The sequence below is a fragment of the Salvia hispanica genome, chromosome 1 (assembly GCF_029641045.1).
Source record: "Salvia hispanica isolate PSC_SH4W2 chromosome 1, Shi_PSC_v1, whole genome shotgun sequence".
Classification (NCBI taxonomy): domain Eukaryota; kingdom Viridiplantae; phylum Streptophyta; class Magnoliopsida; order Lamiales; family Lamiaceae; genus Salvia; species Salvia hispanica.
This window is the reverse complement of record NC_142692.1, coordinates 1,473,909-1,496,072: the sequence shown is the minus strand read 5'-3', so window position 1 is coordinate 1,496,072 and position 22,164 is coordinate 1,473,909. Positions and strand designations below refer to the sequence as shown.

At 33.5% G+C, this 22,164-nt stretch overlaps 2 protein-coding genes across 2 annotated transcripts; both read left to right on the top strand.

Moving 5' to 3' along the window:
- The first annotated feature begins 1,729 nt into the window (after nucleotides 1-1,729).
- LOC125219932 (GDSL esterase/lipase EXL1-like) lies at nucleotides 1,730-3,810 on the top strand. The gene is made up of 5 exons (XM_048122027.2): nucleotides 1,730-2,064; nucleotides 2,316-2,446; nucleotides 2,889-3,122; nucleotides 3,201-3,456; nucleotides 3,529-3,810. The coding sequence occupies exons 1-5, from the start codon at nucleotides 1,806-1,808 to the stop codon at nucleotides 3,711-3,713; spliced, it is 1,065 nt and encodes a 354-aa protein (XP_047977984.1). The 5' UTR covers nucleotides 1,730-1,805; the 3' UTR covers nucleotides 3,714-3,810.
- A 15,162-nt stretch (nucleotides 3,811-18,972) lies between these two features.
- Nucleotides 18,973-21,422, top strand: LOC125218050 (protein MID1-COMPLEMENTING ACTIVITY 1-like). The gene is made up of 7 exons (XM_048119646.2): nucleotides 18,973-19,555; nucleotides 19,965-20,338; nucleotides 20,423-20,529; nucleotides 20,660-20,731; nucleotides 20,833-20,939; nucleotides 21,019-21,103; nucleotides 21,201-21,422. The coding sequence occupies exons 1-7, from the start codon at nucleotides 19,148-19,150 to the stop codon at nucleotides 21,254-21,256; spliced, it is 1,209 nt and encodes a 402-aa protein (XP_047975603.1). The 5' UTR covers nucleotides 18,973-19,147; the 3' UTR covers nucleotides 21,257-21,422.
- The last annotated feature ends 742 nt before the right edge of the window (nucleotides 21,423-22,164 follow it).

Sequence of the window (22,164 nt, the reverse complement as noted above, 5' to 3'; positions counted from 1 at the left end):
GATACAATGTAATCTTGGCATCGTGGAGACGATCAAGATTTATTGTCACGGATGAGTTTTTGAGAAAATAAAAAAAAAATCGAGTAAGATAAAATTTGACACCTTAAGTCAAAAGTAAACATAGTAACCAAACGATCCATTGGCGTCTCTCGTGTAGGGGTGAGCATTTGGGTTTCGGTTCGGTTATTTGCCAAAACCGAACGACTAGTTCAAAATCCAAATCGAACCGAATCCGAAAAACCGAAACCGAAAAATCGAAAATCGAACATCAAAAACCAAACAAAACCGAAAAAACCGAATTTTTTCAAAAAACCCGAAAAATTAAAATAAAATTATCAATATATATTAGGGGTGAGAAAAAAACCCAAATTTGGTGTATGATATTGGATATAAATGGATTGTTGATAGTTTGGTTATGGATCATGAGTATCAGATGATTAAAAGGTTGATGATAATGACCTTTTAAATTAAAATTAGGACCACAGAATTTGATTTTTAATAAATACAGTAGTTAATAATCTTATAACATTAAAAAAAAAATTGGGATGCTATTGATCAGGCACATCACACACGTAGCATGATATTAATATATAACTATAACCTACTCATATAAATGAATGGATATTAATATTTCTTATGTATATGTGTCCTTACTGTATTGAACTCGAAAATATATGTCCAAATGAAATTTAGCCTTATGATAATTTGCTTTTAATACTAGTATGATTTAGAATATATGTCTTTTTCTTTTGCTTTGCTTATTTATTATACACAATTAATTTAGGAAATCAAAATCATTTTTAAAGAACAAGTATTTTGGATTTGCTTGATATGGAGTATTATGTAGGAAGAAATGCATGCCCTTTTGTAGGGATGAATATACAAGTAATGTAGAAAGAAATAGATACTCTACCTAATAATTAAATTACATGATTTGATTTATTGAAATTTCTTGATTTGGTTGATTATAATTATGTCTTGATTCCCAATTTTTTTTTACCTCATTTATTATTATTTTGAACAATTCAAGCATATCATCACACAGTTTTAAATGCAACCAAATTACCTAACCAACTCATGAAAAATACTCCCTCTGTCCCGAATAATTCGGGTCATTTTGACCGGGCAAGGATTTTAAGAATTGTAATGAAAAGTGGGTTGAAAAAGTTAGTGGAATGTGGGTCCTACCTTTATATATTAGTTTTATAATAAAATGTGAGTATGAATGCGTTAGTGGAATATGAGGTTCACTACCAAAAATGGTAAAAGTGAAATGAGACAAATTATGCGGGACGGACCAAAATGGAAAACTAGGACGAATTATCTGGGACGGAGGGAGTAGTAGTGCAAAAAAAATGGGATCTTACTTTAATGATTGGTCCCATTAGTATTAGATGGTGTATCACACAAAAATGTATACTATCATGTTCAAAAAGCCATTACAATAATTAGATGATAATTACTTAAAACCTTTAAATCAAAGCCCATCTTGTCATTCAGAAATGTGTCTTCATCAATCCATTAATTAGAAAGAAAATGATTTTTCATCTACCATGCACTTCAAGCTACTTTAAGCTACTTTAGTTATCTTCTCTACTAATCAAATAACGAATAGTACTAAGATTGATTTGATTGGTTTCCTCAACTACTCAAATCAATTAATATGAGTATCGATTTCGATCTCACAATCAAATTTCAAGAAACATCTTCAATAACATTACACGTCACCTAGTTTTAAAAAGAGATACAAATGGCCCTATAAATTCAATGCTTATTAGCACATATGTTGAACACCAAGCACAAAAATGCAGTTGTTAAACCCCAAATTATTTCCTTTTTTGGTTTTCCTAGTTGCGGCAAGGACGGCCGGAGCAGTCGTAAAATTACCAAGAAACATCACTGTTCCGGCCGTTCTAATGTTCGGAGACTCCATCGTCGACACCGGAAACAATAATTACTACACCACTATTGCCAAGTGCAACTTTCCCCCTTATGGCCAAGATTTCATGGGAGGGAAGGCCACCGGCCGATTTTCCAACGGCAAAGTTCCCTCCGACCTTATTGGTATCCTCTATTGTTCCCAACATCGAAACACAATATATACGTTTGCATTTTTCTTTTATTTAATACTTACTCCTTACTTGTGCTTAATTTCACTTGTTTGATGTTTTTACGTGTTAGACAGCTATAATAGTCTATGTACATGCAAAGTTTTTTTTTTTTTTTTTTAATCTTGTTGAAATTCGACTAAAACCAATATTAGGTTTAATTTAATTAATTATTGTTAAATTTATATTTATTTGATATGTTTGCAGTTGAAGAATTAGGCATTAAGGATCTTTTGCCGCCATATTTGGATCCATCTTTGAACGATCAAGATCTTTTGACTGGTGTCAATTTTGCAGCCGGAGCTGCAGGGTGGGACCCGCTCACAGCTGAGCTCTCGGTATTATATACTTCATTCGTTCACGATCAATAGTTATTATTTTTTTTTATCCGGCCAATAAAATTAAATAGTGGTTTACCATTTTTGATAATACATCTATACGGGTGCGTTACGGTCAGAACGTTCTGACGGTAAGAACTGCAAATAATGTACAATTTATGCACAAGTAATGTACCATCCCCATAATGTACATATGGGCTGGTACATTACTTGTACATAAACTGTATATTATTTGTCATTCTGACCGTCAGAACGTTCTGACTTGAATACACTTCTACGTCTATATTATATTCATCAAACTTTAGCTAATAATTTTCTCACATATTTAACAAATTTATATTAAAATCATACCATTATGTGGTATTTTTTTAATTGATATTATTATACCTTTTATTAAAAATTATAATCAACACATGTAGATTTATGGTTGTCATGATTTCAGTCAGTCAAGTCGTTATCGGATCAGTTAGAATTGTTCAAAGGCTACATAGAGAAGGTGAAGAAGATTGGTGGAGAGCAAACGCTCTCCAAATTACTTAGCGAAAGTCTAGTGGCGGTCGTGACAGGCAGCAACGACATCTCCAACACGTACTTCATCACACCATTCAGGCGCCTCCACTACGATGTCCCCTCGTACACCGACCTACTTGTCAGCTATGCCTCGAGCTTCGTGCAGGTAAATTTTTTCCATAAAATTTTAATTTGGAGGCAATTGATTTAAACGCGAACTTACACTATAGTGACATTTTGAAAGGACCTATATCGACTAGGGGTACGCAGAATTGGCGTTACTAGTCTTCCACCCGTGGGATGCCTGCCCTCGCAACGAACCTTGATGGGCGGACTACAAAGGAAGTGCGTGGACGAGTATAATGAAGCTGCAGAGCTGTTTAATCGGAAGCTCTCGGCCGAATTGGCCTCACTCAATGATCAATTGAGTGATGCATTGATCGTCTTCATAGATATCTATACACTTCCTTTGGATTTCATTCAAAAACCACAAAAATATGGTATGTTCAATTTTTTCAACAATGTAACAATAATACTATTTTTTATTTAATATGAATTTTTTTTTGAAATAGGGTTCAAGGTGGGAGACAGAGGATGCTGTGGATCAGGAACTATAGAAGTTACTTATATTTGTAAGGATATGAAAACATGTGAAAATGTAGGTGACTATGTGTTTTGGGACAGTTTTCATCCCACAGAGAAAGCCTATAGAATTCTTGTAAATAATGTTATAGATCAAGTCATTAAAAGACTGTGACACACTATTATCAAATTATTGTTAATTGTATCATAAAAAAAATAAACTTATTGTTATCATTTTTCTTTCATTATTGGAAATGTAACTTTTTCATCAATTTATCTAGCTTTTGATTGATCAATGTTGTTATTGTATGGTCTACAATTTCAATATAGAAATATATTGCTGTATAAATAAAGAAGCATGATGATATGGCTTGATGAGCAGAGTTGGGCTGGGCTAAGCAAATAAAGGCCCAAAAAAAGTGGGCTTTGAAGATCCAAATATTTTTGTTGAAGTTATAAATTTTTAAGTGAGTATTTAAGTTCCAAATATTTTGTTGAAGTTACAAATTTTTGATCGAGTATGTCAGTAAGAAAGACTATTTGATAAATTCATTGAATAATTAGTAGTACTAATTCTATTTTTAAAATAAGTTTCGATAATTGCATGTAAGCCCCTAATTTTCTATATCAAATAGATTGATTTACTATAATGAAACACAAGAATTCAATTTTAGTGGGGATGAATCATTAATACGATAATTAATGAAAAATGATAATTTACAAGATTGACAAGTGATACGTGCGCTAATTGGAAGTAGTATTTATTTGGTATTCATGAGGTCTGATTTTGGAGAAAATCTTTATTACTGTCGAAGCTATCTCAATTGATATTTATTTTATCCGCGAAAATTACAAAGATAAATTATATCCATAATTTTCATCATTAAAAAATTAAAATAATATAGTATTTTTTTCCTAATTAAACAATTTCTTGTTTTTAATGTTCCTTTCATTTTTCCATTATTTGGGCATATACAGTTCATGACTCCATTTTATATAGAGGAAGAGAATAAAAAAAGCAACACGTCCCCACAATAAACATCATAACATTACTAGGATTTAGAAAAAAATTCATCAACAAAAAACAAAAGCAAACATTTGGTTTACAATGGCTAACACAGTCCATGTCTGCATTGCAACTACAAGTTCACTTTTGAAAACACAAGACTAGCTAGTTGGGCAGACAAGTGCAAAACCCTTCGGAACAAAACCGCCTACCGGCTTTGCATGGCGGGCACTCCTTGTCTTTATTACATAGTGTTTCATCTGCAAATTTACATTTTAAGTCAGATAACTCCAAGATAATTGTACTTGTATAGAGGGGAGGGAAAGAGAATATTCGACCTGATTTAACATGGGCCTTCATGTCCAAACAAGTGCAAGTCCCATCGAAACAAGTCGCGTGACCAACTTTGCACGGTGAGCAATCCTTGTTCAAACTACACACTTTCCCACCTGAAAGTTAATTCATTAGTTTTGTTGATTAAATAAATGTATATTGAGAGAAAGAGAGAGATGGTGACCAAGCAAAGTTGGTCACGCACTTTATTTAGAGGGGATAGAAAGAGATTCAACCTGAGTTAACATGGGCCTTGATGCCCAAACAAGTGCACAACCCATTGAAACAAAGCGCGTGACCAACTTTGCATGGTGAGCAGTCCTTGTTCAAACTACACACTCTTCCACCTGAAAGTTAATTCATTAGTTTTGTTGATTAAATAAATGTATATTGAGAGAAGAGTGACCAAGAAAATCATTCTATGGGAAGCCATTTGTATGAGATTTATGAATTTTATTGTATGAAATGATTTAGTTAGAGGAGACGGAAAGACATTCAACCTGATTTAACATGGGCCTTTAAGTCCAAACAAGTACACGATCCATCAAAACAAAGCGCGTGACCAACTTTGCATGGTGGGCAGTCCTTGTTCATACTACACACACTTCCACCTAAAAGTTAATTCCTTAGTTTTGATAATTAAATAAATGTACATTGAGAGAAAGAAAGAGAGATATAGAGATGTTCTACCATGGCAACCAAGAGCAACTGCAAGCAGAAGGGAGACCAAGAAAATCATTCTATTAGTAGCCATTTGTATGAGAGATAGAATATTATTGTATGAAATGATTTAGTAAGTATTGAGTGAGTTGATGAATGCAAACCAATGGTTCTCTCTTATATATATGTGTGACATGACGTGTAATATCATAATGGATGTGTTTTTTTTTTTTGGCACTGATTTAGGAAATTGATTCTCCCTCCCATTAATTGGCATCATTTGACTAATTGGCATTATTCAGGGAATTACATTTATTTGTTTCTTCTACTAATATATGTAACCATAATTTGCATTATTTGTTTCTTCTCCTAATATATGTAATTTCAATTTGCAATAATACTCCGTATAACATTAATTTGTTTGACATGCTTTGATTGTTTCTTCTATTAATATATGTAACAACAATTTTTAATAATATAATTAGAACAATCTTTAACTATTTACAAAAATTTAAACTTATTTTATTGTAAATATCACAATAAATATTGATTTAACTTCAATTATTTATACAAACTCAAACTTAAAAAGAATATTCTCCAAAACTCAAAATACTTATTGCGTTTGGGAGGATGATATATATATGGAAGCATGGAAATAGGGAAGATCAGTACAATAAAAGGGTGTCTTTTATATATGGAAATATGTAGATCTAATTTTTGTATACAATTTGTAAAATTATGGAAATCTCATAAACTAAGGTAAATCAATCAACCCCGAAATTGTTCCTTGTGCATTAAATCTTAATTGTCGTTGAAGATTCTTCAAAAAAAAAATAGTCAAATGAAATTAAAAATAGTTCCAAACACTTGTGTGCTAAATTTCTAAAGCAATTATTTAGATAAAAATATATCCGATTTTTTGCTAGGTGCTCGGAAATATTGTAGGGTGATCGAGAAAGTGCTCGGTAACATATGCTCACACCTTTACCCCTATGGTCAAAATTTTGAGATTAAATCATAATTATTATATTATTGTTAAATTGTAGTAGAAAATTTGAACATACCATATTTTTGTGGGTTTTGAATGAAATCCAGAGGAATTGTGTAAGATATCTATGAAGATCATCAACTCATCACCCAATTGAACAATTGTGTAGATATCTTTTGGTCATATTAAAAAGCAGTAAAATTTTTTTTTTGATGATTTTATAAATTTTGGAATAAGTAAAAGTTAGATCCTTTTATTTGGAATACATAAAAATTTGACATAATTATATTTTTGTAAAAAGTTAACATAATTCTTTTCTTTCCATAAATAGAGATCCAGTCCACTTTATAATAGTGTATTAGGAAATGTAGCATACAATGTATTAGGTGATCGCTTCTGGCTTGCAATTTGTCTTTACCAATCTCACAGAAGATAATTTAGTAAAATAATCATGAATAAGAAAATCATATCGGCTTATAATTTACATAAATTGTGGAGTATATACAAAATGAATTAATATCTTCAATAATGAAAAATTCAAGTAAATTTATTATTAGTGAAAATATTATTGCCAATTGCAGCTACATATATTAAGAGAAAAAACAAATCAATCCAAATTGCTAGTACATAGGAGTATATATTAGAGGAAAAAATAAATCAATGCTATATACCTAATAATATTATTGCAAATTGTTGTTATATATATTAAAAGAAGAAACAGTTATAAAAATTACTCCAATATAACGATGTACAATTTCTAATAACAATTTTCATTAAATCAGATCTATTACCAGTTTACCACATTTTTGATATTACACTTAATGTCACCTATATATAAGGAGAGAACCATTAGTTGAAAATCATAAAACTCACTCAACACTAACAAAATCAGTTCTTATAAATAAAACTCAGTAAAATGGTTTCTCATAGGATAATTTTCTTGGTTGCTCTTCTACTTGCAGTTGTTGTTGGTTGTCATGGTTGAATCTCTCTCTATCTCAATATGCATTTATTTAATTAATTAATTAAATTAATGAATGAATTTTTAGGTGGAAGAGTGTGTGATCCGACCGAGGGTTGTCCACCGTGCAAAATTGGTGAGCCACTATGTCTGGATGGGACGTGCACTTGTTTGGACATCCAAGGCAAAGTTAAATCAGGTTGAATCTCTTTCCAACCCTTCTATACGAGTATGTATTAACCTGTTTGATAGGGTAGATTACTTAATATTTGCGATCTTCTTTATCAACCGACCCCTAATAAATTTTCAGATTATGAACCAATGTGTCATTTGGACAAGGAGTGCCCACCATGCAATGACGCCGGCGATAAGCCGTACTGTTCCGAAGGGCTTTGCACATGTCTACCCGATCACTAGTCTGATGCTATCAAAATTGAAGTGTTGGTTGAAAAGCATACATCGATTTGCCAACCATTATTGTAAACCAAATTGTCGTTCTTACAATTGTATAGCCAGTGTTTGCTTTGAGACAAAAGGATAATTAAACCATAGTAATTATTCTCTATGTCCCATTAAAAATAAAACGTTGTACTTTTAGGTTGTTCAATTAAAAATATTTGCTAAAATGGAAACAATACCATCCTACTTTTTATATCTCTTATAATTTATTCTCACTTCATTGACAAAACAATACTATATAAAATCTCGTGCCGAAAAACAATTTCATTTTTACTATACATTACATTTTTAAATAGTAGAAACAAATAAACAGACTTTTCGATGGGATGTAATGCATTCCACGTGGGATCTTCCCATTGGTCGGATATACTTGACTTTCAACCTAATGGGTCCACTAGGCACGCTACATTATTTTGATTTTTAACTTAGTTTCCCGTAGGACCAACCAACCATTACTTCTCCTATTTTACAAGAAGTAAATGTTATGTTACTCTTGTTTTTTTAACCTGTTTTTTATTTTAGAAATTTTAGATTTAAAACTTGTGTCATCAAAATAGTGAAGAGTAAAAGTATACAATTAAAATTACATATGTCATTTGCTGTAAATATTTTTCAATGCAAGTTCTCCCCAAACAAGTTTTTATCCCAAATTTCCTATTAAATGCAAGATTATAGCTCCAATTATAATATTCAGGGTTCCGAATCATATTGAAATAAGAGTTATCTAATTCTAGAAAATATGTTATGAAAATACAAGTATGCATCACCCCTCACTTCATCAATGATCAATGATCAAAAGTATCAAACTAAACTAACTAAAGTTTAATGTATATAACCACCTCACTTCATCACCTATGAGCCTCCTAGACACCAATCCACCTTGTTATCGTGTTTGAATTCTCATTCCCCACTCTTAATTATTGCATACACATATCCTAGTAGTACAACATATCCCTTTCCCCACCCATCACCCCTCAATCTCTTCTTTTTTCAACATAACTCATTGGTGCCATCCATCAAACTTAGGACTGGAATGAGAGTTGTGTATAGATGGTGTGGGAGGTACTGTGTTCCATGCAGCTGCGATTGATATGATCAATGACACAGCTCTTTCACGTTTCAATTTCCATTTCGCTAAAGAATTTCGAGCTTTAAGCGGCAGTAGAAGAGGCCAATATTATTGAGACGATTTTTTTCAATATATTATGGAAAACTCAAGAATAAATTGATAGTGGAGTACATAAAAAAAATACTAAAATACATAAAACAATAATAAAATAATGTAAAATAAAATATGAGGGATAAAAGATTAAATGATTGATTTCCTAAAATGCCTGAAAAAATTATGAATAGATTAACTTACAAAAGATAAAATGATAATTTACTACTCCCTCCGTCCCGGATAATTCGTCCCAGTTTTCCATTTCGGTCCGTCCCACATAATTTGTCCCACTTCACTTTTACCATTTTTGGTAGTGGACCTCATATTCCACTAACTCATTCCTACTCACATTTTATTATAAAACTAATATATAAAGGTAGGACCCACATTCCACTAACTTTTTCAACCAAATTTTCATTACAATTCTTAAAACCCGTGCCCGGTCAAAGTGACCCGAATTATCCAGGACGGAGGGAGTATCTTATTACATTTTTAATAAGAATAAATTTCATTAATAATCTTTAAACTATTGATTTTCTATCAAAAGTAAGTATTTTAATAATTTCTAAATTTAATCCTTCAATGAAAACATGGAGGTCATACAAATAGAGGTTGGATTCGGTCACTTTATATAAATAATTTTATTTTAATTGAAGGAGGTAAAAGTATTTTTCATTTCTAGCATGGCATGATCATCCTAAATGGCATTATCTCAGTTCAAATGCGACATTATTCAATTCATAAGTACTTAGACAAATTTAATGTATTCAAATTAAATTTTAAACAAAGCTTATGTCATTTTACTTTATTAGCTACATCTTATAGTGAACTACTAGTATCATATACTAGTATTTGTATTTTATTGTTAACGAATCCATGGTCACATACTAATACTCATTATTTATTGGTTAAATCTTACTCCCTCCGTCCCAGATAATTCGACCTAATATTCCATTTCGGGTCGTCCCACATAATTTGTCCCACTTCACTTTTACTATTTTTGGTAGTGGACCTCATATTCCACTAACTCATTCCTACTCACATTTTATTATAAAACTAATATTTTAAAAGTAGGACTCATATCTCACCAACTTTTTCAACTCACTTTTCATTAGATTTCTTAAAACTCGTGCCGGGTCAAAGTGTCCCGAATTATCTGAAACGGAAGGAGTATAATACCCATCCTTTTCCTCTTTCGGCTAAGGAAGGCTGAACAAAAGCGGTATGTTTCAATACTGAACAAAAATGGCAGTATATAAAAGAACAGGATTGATGAAACCAGTATTGAGCTTGAGCATAAGGCTCCACCGACTTCACGAAGAGCCGAGAGAGATGGATTAATCAAAACAAATGAAATGATTACTTAACATCTAGAGAGTTCCACCGACATTGGAATAGATTAGATATTTTGTAGAATAGATTAGCTATTAACAAATGAAATGATTACTTAACATCTAGAGAGTTCCACCAATATTGGAATAGATTTGATATTTTGTAGAATAGATTATCTAGAGTTCTCTAGATTAGTAATGTCGGTTACATAAACCGACTTAGTCATCTATATAAAGGCACTAGGCCTATTTTGTTAGTGTACACAAAAATAGAGTGAGTACACGAGTAGCAAGTGTGCATGGAGTATGTACGAGAGTTAGTGTGCGAGGTGTGTCCTCGTAGAGCTAGAGGTGTGTCCTCGGGCGTCTTGTGAGGTGTGTCCTCCAAGAGTGTATTTTGGGGTGTGTCCTAAAAAGTGTTGTAGTGTTGTGTTGGTGTTGTGTACACCACTGTGTTGTGTATCGGTGTTTCGTACACCGTTGACGGGTTCAATAAAATTTCGTTGTTGTGTCGATCTTGGAGTACCGCTGATACCCAATAACCAGAACAAAAATTTATGAACCAACACTTGATTGTTGATCAGCAACATAAGGACGTTGAGGTAAGAAAGATCATAACTGTCGACGCTCAATTATTTCTATTAGTTTAAACCATTTACCATCAAAATCAACGTCACGTAAATTCATCTAATCCGGCTTCAGCCAAACGACCTCCCCACTACATATTTTCCTTGCTTCCACGGTAGCAAGAAAAAGAACTGATCATCGGTTGTGAATTTTATTCATTTCTTTACGAGTAAACATAAGGTCTCTATTGTTACCACGACTATTATACCTGTCAGATTCTGCAAAGAGTTTTCAAGAAGAGCATTAAAAAAAAGAAAATGAAAGTGTATATCAAAAAGAAAATGAAACATGACCTTGAATTATTGTTTTCATTCCTTCGCCGTTGATTTGTTCATACTTGTAAATTTTAAAACACAAATATAAGTCAGTACTTGTCACTTAAATATAAAAAAACATAAAAACTATTAAAAAGTAAATAAATACTCCCTCCGTCCAACTTAAAATGAAACATTTGGAAATTAGCACGAGATTTTATGTAATGTTGTTTTATGAGTTAATGAAGAGAGAGTAAAGTAAGAGAGATGAAAAAGTAGAGATAGAGTTATTTCCATATTAGGAAACGTTTCATTTTTAATGGGACAACCAAAAAAGGAAAACGTTTCATTTTTAATGGAACAGATGGAGTATAAAACAACAAAAAAAGTATACCTTTGCAGGCATTCACGAACGCTTTCAATGCAAAGACAGAATTAGCGTACACCGTAAGTTCCGTGTGACGCAATTCAGAAATAATACTGTGCAATGCAATATAGAAGTTGTGTTGGTCCGAGAAATCGAAAGTTGCATACAATCCTGCAACCCATGCAACCTACAACAACACATTTCCAAAGTGAACACCGTCATAATCTACAATAGCTTGCACAAACAAAATAAAAGTTAATTTACCTTTGCTTGAACATGCCCAACATGACTGCATAAATGAGGAAAAACATGTTGTTCAAGAATTTTCTCTAGCACATACTCATAGCACCGATAGCAAGAAAAGCACCATCTATTTCTCTGTAGTTTTTGTTTTCTGGTACTGTCCAAGCATTTCTTAGTTTAAGAATAAACCAATACAATCGATCAAATAAAACTCGTATCAATCAATTAATATTAGGAATAAAGAATAGAGAATACCTCTCTAAAACCTCAAAAATAAAGAATACCAACTTTTGAATATCCTCTTTTTCGCATTCTGTCACCATCACCCTGAAGGGCTTTGCACATGTCTACCCGATCACTAGTCCGATGCTATCAAAATTGAAGTATTGGTTGCAAAGCGGACATCGATTTTGCCAATCATTATTGTAAACCAAATTGTCGTTCCTACAATTGTATCGTCAGTGTTTGCTTTGAGACCAAAGACTAAACCATAGTAGTTATTCTCTTCGTCCCATTAAAAATAAAACGTTGTCCTTTTGGGTTGTCCAATTAAAAATGAAACATTTGCTAAATTGGAAATAATATTATCCTACTTTTTATATCTCTCTCATCTGGACTTCGATTGGGGCGTTTAAGATACTCACGCGAAGCCCTTTCGAAGACGAAGACAATGCAATTGGAGGATTCCACAGAAAAGACCCGACCGGGTGATTTTCAAGGTGAAAAGACCCGACCAGGTGTTTTGACTGTTTTTTGATCGCGAATTCCAGAGAGTTCATCTGACCTGGTGTTTTTGTATGAGTATAAACACCCGACCGGGTGTTTTATGCGACTTGCGATGTTGAACTTTTTGTGATTCTTTTGTTTTGCACTTTTAACATCTAGTATAAATACTCATGTCTAGGGTTTTTGCTGGCAGCTTTGAACATTTTGTAAACACCAAAGACTCCATTGTGAGCATTCCTCTTCAACTTTTGAAGATTTATCCAAAATCCCGTGTGGTTGCACTTTAATCTATTGTCGGGCTTAGATTGAATGTTAAGGTATGCAATTCTAGTTCTTGTGTAGCTAGTTTTGTGGAGCCATTAGATTTTTGCTTCGGTGAAAGTTGCTTGGGTTGTCTTCATTGTTTTGTAGAAGGTCCATAGGTTCCAAGCATCTATCTAAATCATAACACTTTCATCCTCTTCCTTTTCCACCATTTTTATTGTTTCATTTCTTGTTGGGTTTATTGGGTTGTTGAAATATTTACAAGAGCAAGTCCGGGGCAAACATATGTGTCTTGAATCCCTAAGATTCACATTAGATACCTTAGAATTGGCAGAACCTGACCAATAAGGTCTGGTATGTTCTGTCTCACAACATGCTTGTCCTCGGGCAAAATCCTTGATTGTACGCCTATATCCCGTGAAACAATTAGATATTATCAAAAAGTATGAGTTCTCTCTTCATCAAAAATAACAAAACTAGTAAATAGTAATGATATTCTCTTGATTGTATAGCCTACTTGCCCAGTCTTCAGCAATGATATTCTTTAAGGTAATGCTAGCGAGTTGTCTAATTGCTAAATCATAACTAGCTTCAACTACTATCTGCAACAATCTCACCAAATGCGGGGGTTCAAACTGAATCTACAGAAGGTACACCATACACGAGTAAATTAAAACTGCAAAACTGAAGGAGAATCAATCAAGATTGCAATCAAAATAGCACAATCAATCGAAACTGAAGCAGAATCAATTAAAATGGCAAAACTGAAACATAATCAATCATGATTGCAAAATCAAAATAGCACAATCGATCAAAACTGAAGCAGAATCAATTAAAACTGTAAAATATACGAGTCAAATCTCACTCGATTCCAGCTACACGAGCATCAATCATTCAAATCACTCTCGGCAGACTAATCCAAAATATGTGTAACAAAACGAACCTGATTGAGACCCAGTTCAGCTGTCCTCCGTTGGTCACGATTGGCGCTGAGTGCGTCCTGCAGGATCAGAGCCAATCTCGGGAGATCCATCCCGCAACTCGTGACCACCGCAATTCTAGGGTTTAGAGAGACAGCGAAAAATGCATGTGCAATTTGGTAACTGCAAATTGAATGAAATATGAACAATTAATATGTGTGTATATACACGTGTGTGTATAATGTGTGTTGTGGGCGCATTGTACGTGTGAGTTTAATTATAAAATTTTATTTTTATTATAGAATCTAAAATAAGTGGGCCTTTATGCCCAAACAAGTGCACAGCCCATCCAGACAAAGCGTCTGGCCCATTTTGCGGTGAGCAATCCTTGTTCAAACTACACACTTTTCCACCTAAATGTTAATTCATTAGTTTTGTTAATTAAATAAATGTACATAGAGAGAAAGAAAGAGATAGGGACCAAGAAAATCATTCCATGGGAAGCCATTTCTACGAAATTTATGAATTTTATTGTATGAAATTATTTATTTAGAGGGGATAGAAAGAGATTCAACCTGCGTTAACATGGGCCTTGATGCCCAAACAAGTGCACGACCCATCGAAACAAAGCGCGTGGCCAACTTTGCATGGTGTGCAGTCCTTGTTCAAACTACACACTTTTCCACCTGAAAGTTCATTCATTAGGCCATTAAGCGAGCCACATAGAAAATTTAACTAACAAATCAAACACTAGATTGAACCATTAAATACACTCTAAATGTGCATATTGAGAGAAAGAGAGAGAGATGTTCAACCATGGCCACCAAGAGCAACTGCAAGCAAGCAGAAGGGTGACCAAGAAAATTACTCTATGAGAAGCCATTTCTATGAGATTTATGAATATTATAGTATGAAATGATTTAGTTAGTATTGATTGAGTTGATGATTGCCAACCAATGGTTCTCTCCCACATGGGAGTGATCATTTGCTAACTAATTAGCAATCCCAAATTAAGACTAAATCTTAACCATTAGATTAGGAGATCTATTGGTTGAAATAATGCCACATGGATTGTATTTTTAATTAAGAAAATTATTAAATAAAAATAAGGGATATTAATGTCAATTCCATCTCATTAAAATCATCTTCAAACTTTAAATTTACATAACTTTCTCGATTTAAATTATTTTTTTAGAAGAAAAAACAAATCAATCCAAATTGCTAGTACATTATATATTAGAGGAAAAAAATAAATCAATGCTATATACCTAATAATATTATTGCAGATTGTTGTTATATATATGAAGAGAATAAACAGTTACAAAAAATTACTCCAATATAATGATGTACAATTACTAATAACAATTTTCATTAAATTAGATCTATTACCAGTTTACCACACTTGTAATATTACACTTAATGTCACCTAAGGAGAGAACCATTAGTTGAAAATCATAAAACTCACTCAACACTAACAAAATCATTTCTTACAAATAAAACTCAGTAAAATGGTTTCTCAGAGGATGATTTTCTTGGTTGCTCTTCTACTTGCAGTTGATGTTGGTTGTCATGGTTGAATCTCTCTCTCTATCAAAATATGCATTTATTTAATTAATAAATTAAATTAATGAATGAATTTTCAGGTGGAAGAGGGTGTGATACGACCGAGGTCTGTCCACCGTGCAAAATTGATGAGCCACTATGTCTGGATGGGATGTGCTGATGTGCACTTGTTTGGACATCGCAAAGTTAAATCAAGTTGAATCTCTTTTCATCCTCTCTATACGAGTATGTACTAGCCTGTTTGATAAAGTAGATTACTTAATAAATTTTCCATCCTAATAAATTTTCAGATTATGAACCAATGTATCATTTGGACAAGGAGTGCCCACCATGCAATGACGCCCACGATAAGCCATACTGTTCCGAAGGGCTTTGCACATGTCTACCCGATCACCAGTCCGATGCTATCAAAATTGAAGTGTTGGTTGCAAAGCAGACATCGATTTTGCCAACCATTATTGTAAACCAAATTGTCGTTCCTACAATCGCCAATGTTTGCTTTGAGACAAAAGGCTAAACCATAGTAATTATTCTCTCTGTCCCATTAAAAATAAAACGTTGTCCTTTTGGATTGTTCGATTAAAAATAAACAGTTGGTAAATTGAAAATAACATCATCCTATTTTTTATATCTCTTACACTTTATTTTCACTTCATTAACTTACAAAACAATAAGAGTACTATATAAAATTTCGTGTTGAAAAACAAATGTTTCATTTCTAGTATACATACATTTTTAAATAGTACTCCCTATGTCCCAAGATATTAGACACATTTCTTTTGGGCACATGAATTTAGGAGGTGTTGTTTAGTGGTGTAAGTGGAGTTTGTAGTAAAGTAAACTTTTACCATAAATAGAAATGAGTCAAATATATTGGAATATTCCAAAATGGCATATGAGTCTAATATTTTAGAAAGGAAAAAGTAGAAACAAATAAAAAGACTTTTCGATGGGATGTAATGCATTCCACGTGGTCGGGTGTACTTGACTTTCAACCTAATGGGCCCACTGAGCAAGCTACATTATTTTTATTTTTAACTTAGTTTCCTATATGACCAACCAACCGTTATTTCTCCTATTTTACAACAAGTAAATGTTATGTTACTCTAATTTTTTTTAACCTGTCTTTTATTTTAGAAATTAAGATTTAAAACTCGTGGCATCAAAATAGCGAAGAGTAAAAGTATACAATTAAAATTACATATGTCATTTAGTGTAAATATTTTTCAATGTAAGTTCTCCCCAAACAAGTTTTTATCCCCAATTTCCTATTCAATGCAAGATTGTAAGCTCCAATTATAATATTCAGGGTTTCGAATCATATTGAAACAACAGTTATCTAATTCTAGAAAATATGTTATGAAAAATATTCTTCTTCCCTCTAATCTCGTTTCTGAGGGTACTAATTAGGGGCTCAAAAATCTGATTAGAATTGTTTATACTCGAGCAATAAATCAATCAATCAAAAATAATAGCGCAAGAAATGTAGGAAAATATTAATCAAAGTTTGAGCTAAATATTGGCAATTGCAATTTATTGCTATAATTTATCAAAAACGACTCCATGTGAACTTCCATTGTCGACACCGGCAACAATAATTACTACAACAACATTGCTAAATGCAACTCCCACCAAGATTTCATGGGAGGGAACCCCTCCGGCCGATTTTCAAACGGAAAAGTTCCCTCCGATCTTTTTGGTATTCTCCAACGTGCCCGACATCTAAATAAGACAATCTTTTTACGCATTAGACTGCCTAATACTATGTTCCATGTGATGCATTGAAACTTAATTACTACTTATAAATTTAAGTTCATTTGATATTATGCGGTTGAAGATTTAGGCAAGGACTTGAAGATGAGTTTTGCCGAGAAATGAATAAATTGTGATTTCACTAATTTATAGTGAAATGTGAAGATGGATATGTTTGAAATATTAAATGATGCACACTATGTGTAACATGGATAAATCATTATCTCTTGTGTCTGTTTTCATGCCTCATCCACAAAGGCACAATGAAGGGATGGGAAATGTGTGTCCATTTTAGGTTCCAAACCACAAAATGAGGACCACTAGAGAAGACTTTTTGTTGTTATTGATGATGGTTAAATCCTTTGAAGATGACTATGGCTTCAAGAAATTACTTATATTGGAGGTCAGGCTATGGATATGATATTCCAAATAAAAAATCCAATTCCCAATTATTCACTAAAGAGAAAATGATAATGATGACCTAACTTCATAAAGAGTTGCTAACTAAGATTTTTTTTCAACTAATCTCATGTTGGCATCCTCAAATGTGAGTGGAATTTCATTTGATTTGTCACATTCACAAACTAAGTAAATTCATGGGTGGCCACGTGAAAACAACTATATAATGAGGATATAAAAGTGGCCACATTAAATTAATCCCCACTTTCTACTATCGAGAAACATTATCATACTAGTAGAATCATCCACCAAATCCATCTATTATTAGAATATAGGCATGTACAAAAGGTACTTTTCACTAAAGCTGAAGTTCCAGAAATCACTGCTGCTACTAATTTATTTTAATATTTCCTTTCAATTAATTTCTCTTTCAATGTGTATAATGGTGGTGTGAATTTGTTTTATAACTCATTCGAGATGAAGCTCAAAATAGAAAATGGTTACACCGGAGAATTTTAAATGGCGTTTTAACTAAGTATGGGCCAATTTCAAGTTATTATGATAATGTACAAATTTCTAAGTTATTATGAGACGTGGCGTTTCTAGCTCGTTTTTGGATAGTTTTAAATGGTGTTTCAAGTCTTTGCGAATTTCAAGCCAGGCCATTTCCAACCATTTACGCCAAACTCAAATTCATTTTTGAGTATTTGTCACACCAAAAAGTAGTTTTATTCCAACTATTTACACCATCTTTAAATTTACACCATTTTTGTGTATTTCTTTAACAAAATTTTGGAGTAAACACCATATTTGGTGTTATTCCATTGAAAAACCCAAAAATAGGTTTGAGAAATTATCTAAACCAAAAATGAGTTTTGGTGTACGGTTGGTTGGAGATGGTCTTATACATGACAAATTTCAAATTATTATAACACTATGCTTATTTCTAGTTATCAGACCATCTCCAATCTTACATTAAAACTTATTTTCAGTGTAGATAATTTCTCCAACCATAAACAAACTCAAACCCTGGGTTTTTAATGGAATACTAAAAAGTTGGTGTAAACTTAAATATGGTGTAAATGGTTGGAGTAAAACTACTTTTTGGTGTGACGTATACTCAAAAATGAGTTTGAGTTTGGCGTAAATGGTTAGAGATGACCTCATGAGATATGGTGTTTTTGGCTCGTTTTTGGATATATTAGAGTATTTATCTAAAAAATGTACTATTAGTAGGCTCTCTCTAATCATTTACACCAAACTCAAACATATGTTATATCGAAAAATAATTTTACTCCAACCATTTATACCATTCACAAATAAACCCAAAAAGAGTTTGATTTTGGTGTATGATTAAAAAAGATTTCTATGCCAAAATTCATTTTTGGATGTATGGCCGGAGATGGTCTCGATAATCGTTGGATATACTATTTGAGTATTTATCCAATTTCCCTCCTACCTTTGTAAAACAGTTGAAAAAGAGGAGTTGCTGTTTTCACATGGCACTGCCTCTCACTTCCATCCTCTGCTTCTCCATTCCCCCCTCAAAATCCATAAATCTCTGAGCCTCTTTTCCTCCTCCACTTTCACAAAAATGTCGGCGTGGGATCACTTCGGCGAGGCCGCCAACATCATACAGCTGACGGGGCTGAACGGCGTGGCGCTGGTGGGCCTGATAGTGAAGGCGGCGAACAGAGCGCGAATGCACAAGAAGAACTGCAGGGAATTCGCGCAGCACGTGAAGCTGATCGGGAATCTGCTGGAGCAGCTGAAGATTTCCGAGCTGAAGCGGTACCCGGAGACGCGGGAGCCGCTGGAGCAGCTCGAGGACGCTCTGCGCCGGGCCTATCTGCTCGTCAACAGCTGCCAGGAGCGGAGCTACCTCTATTTGATGGCCATGGGCTGGAACATCGTCTACCAATTTCGCAGGGCTCAGGAAGAAATTGATCGCTATTTGAGGATTATCCCCCTAATTGCCCTCCTTGACAATACTAGGGTTAAGGTAATTGGGCAAAATTCATGATTGTGATTTGGGGATTTTGAATTTATGATTGAATTAATGTTGTTTACATCATGAATTGAAGTCAAAAGGGGATGGGGCCTTGTAACTTTTGGTTGAATTGATTGATTGAGTCATAACTTTACACTTTTTTTGGAATTTTCAGATGGTTGTAATTTGTAAATTGCAATCATCTTTTAATTAGATATGAATATGAATCTGTTAATTTAGGGGAAATCACATTTTTTTTTGGTTTTACTTTACCTTTGTGAAGAGGTGAAGGCTGAGTTTGATGTTTGGAAGAAGGCTGCTATTTATGTTGAAGCATATTCTTGTTATGATCAATCATTATTTGATTAAGGTAGAGTATTACTTCATGGCATTGGAGATTCAATCATCTTAACATACACAGGAGAGGATTGAAGAAATCCAGATGGATCAGCGCGAGTACACATTGGACGAAGACGACAGAAAAGTGCAAGTTGCGATTTCTGAAAACGACATGATAGTCTTGAAGAAGAGCATTTCTTGTTCTTATCCGAATTTGCCTTTCGACAAGGCACTACAGAAGGAGCATGAGAAGCTCGAAGCAGAGCTTCATCATTCGCAGTCTAATATGGATGTGAGCCACTGTCATGTGATCGAGCGTCTGCTCGAGGTAACTCAAACTGCAGCTGTGGCAGAGAAAAACTCGTCACATAAAGTTTCCGAGATGTCGGCCTCAGACCAGGAGCATCTTGCCGATGAGGATGATTCAAGAAAATACGATACTTCAAAGAGCTCAAGGTTCGTCTTGCACCATTGCATATGCCATTTTGTATATCCCTGTTGCTTGACTTGAGTCATTTGTTTCGACATTTCTGATTGTAGAGAAGCTGCGTTATCCTCGGGGGATAACATAATTTCAGCCAAGGTACCAGTTTGGCAAGACGAATGGCATGCAGATCTACTCGGCTGCTGTTCAGAGCCTTCCTTGTGTATGTTCTCTCCTCATCATCGCATTATCTTGTCATAGAAATTGTGCACGAATAGAGCAGAATGTATCTTTGTTCCGGTAGTGCTTGTTATCGTAGTATATGAGATGATATTTTGAAAATGTGATGGCAGGTGTAAAGACCTTTGTTTATCCTTGCGATACGATTTCAAAGATAGCATCCGTGGCAACTAATGAGGATATATGTGAGTACATCTACGACATTTTAAACGATTGCGGTAGCATTCTTCTGATAATTGCAATTGCATAAGGAAAGTATCAAGTAAGGATTTTTATCATTTGACAGCCTCAGGAGATGCTTGTAATGAGATAATGGCCTATTCCCTGATACTATCATGCTGTTGCTACACATGTTGTCTAAGAAGAAAGCTTCGACGGGCTCTGAACATCAGGGTGCGTATCTCGCTCATTGTTAAGTTCTATGTTATGTCTATGCAAGATAATGGAGACATCAAGATCTAACTCCTTGCAGGGTGGTTTGTTTGACGATTGCTTGTCGCATTTCATGTGTTGTTGCTGCGCGCTCGTCCAAGAATGGAGAGAAGTAGAGATACGCGGTAAGACTTGTTTTGCAAGAACCTATTTCTTTACCAAGCCACCACCACAAGCACCGCGACGACTTGTGATTGTGAACTGTGTGAGTTGTTTGGACAGGTGCGAAGAAGACGAGGACGAGCCCTCCGCCGTCTCAGCAGATGGAGGACTACTGAATGATCAGTGTTCATATGAGTCGAAATTCTGCAGATTAATTTGAACTTGTTCAGGTAGTTAAGCCACTAATTTAACATGCTAAAAAACAGAAGCTACTCGTTGATAAATATGAATATTTACTTTGTACCAACTTTTTTTTATAAAATCTCTGTAGTTAATGATTAATTTTAGGATGGATAAGAATATTCAGTGCTGTGAAGTCTACAATAAAAATTACTCCTACATATACCGGGCGAATTTCACACTGCGTGAGTTTTTAGTCATAAAGTTAAATTTAAAATTTTAATTTTTAAATACTAATAAATTTGTGTGAGTTGGCTGCATAGTTTTAATTCTATATATATAGTTATAGTTATGACTTATGAGATGAGAAATAATATATAAATTAATAATTTTAATTAAATTTAATATTGAAATTAAAAAACAAATGAAGGGTGGCAAAGGAAAGAAGAAGATAATTTTGAATAATATCATGTTTAGTACATCATTGAAATAATATCATACTGAAATAGTTAAAATGAAAAGATGAAATTGCCCAAATCCAAGACTACTGACGATATTTTAAAAATCCAGAGACTATGGATTGGACAAGATAAACCTATAGTCCTAGACCATTTTTATAATTCACTCTAAATATGTATCATAAATTCATAATACATTATATAATGGGATAATGAAACGATGACACAATTATAATAGAAGAATTTAAACATCCGATCATCAATGAGTGAAATCTTGAATAAGATATTAACAAAATCAATTTAGAAGCCAAAAAAAATAAATAATTTATCGATATATGAATGTCAAAATCGATTTAATAAAAGTCTAATAATATGTTAAATTAACTTAATTAGATATGATGATATGTTTATTATAAACAATGACGTAATTATAATGCATAAATAAG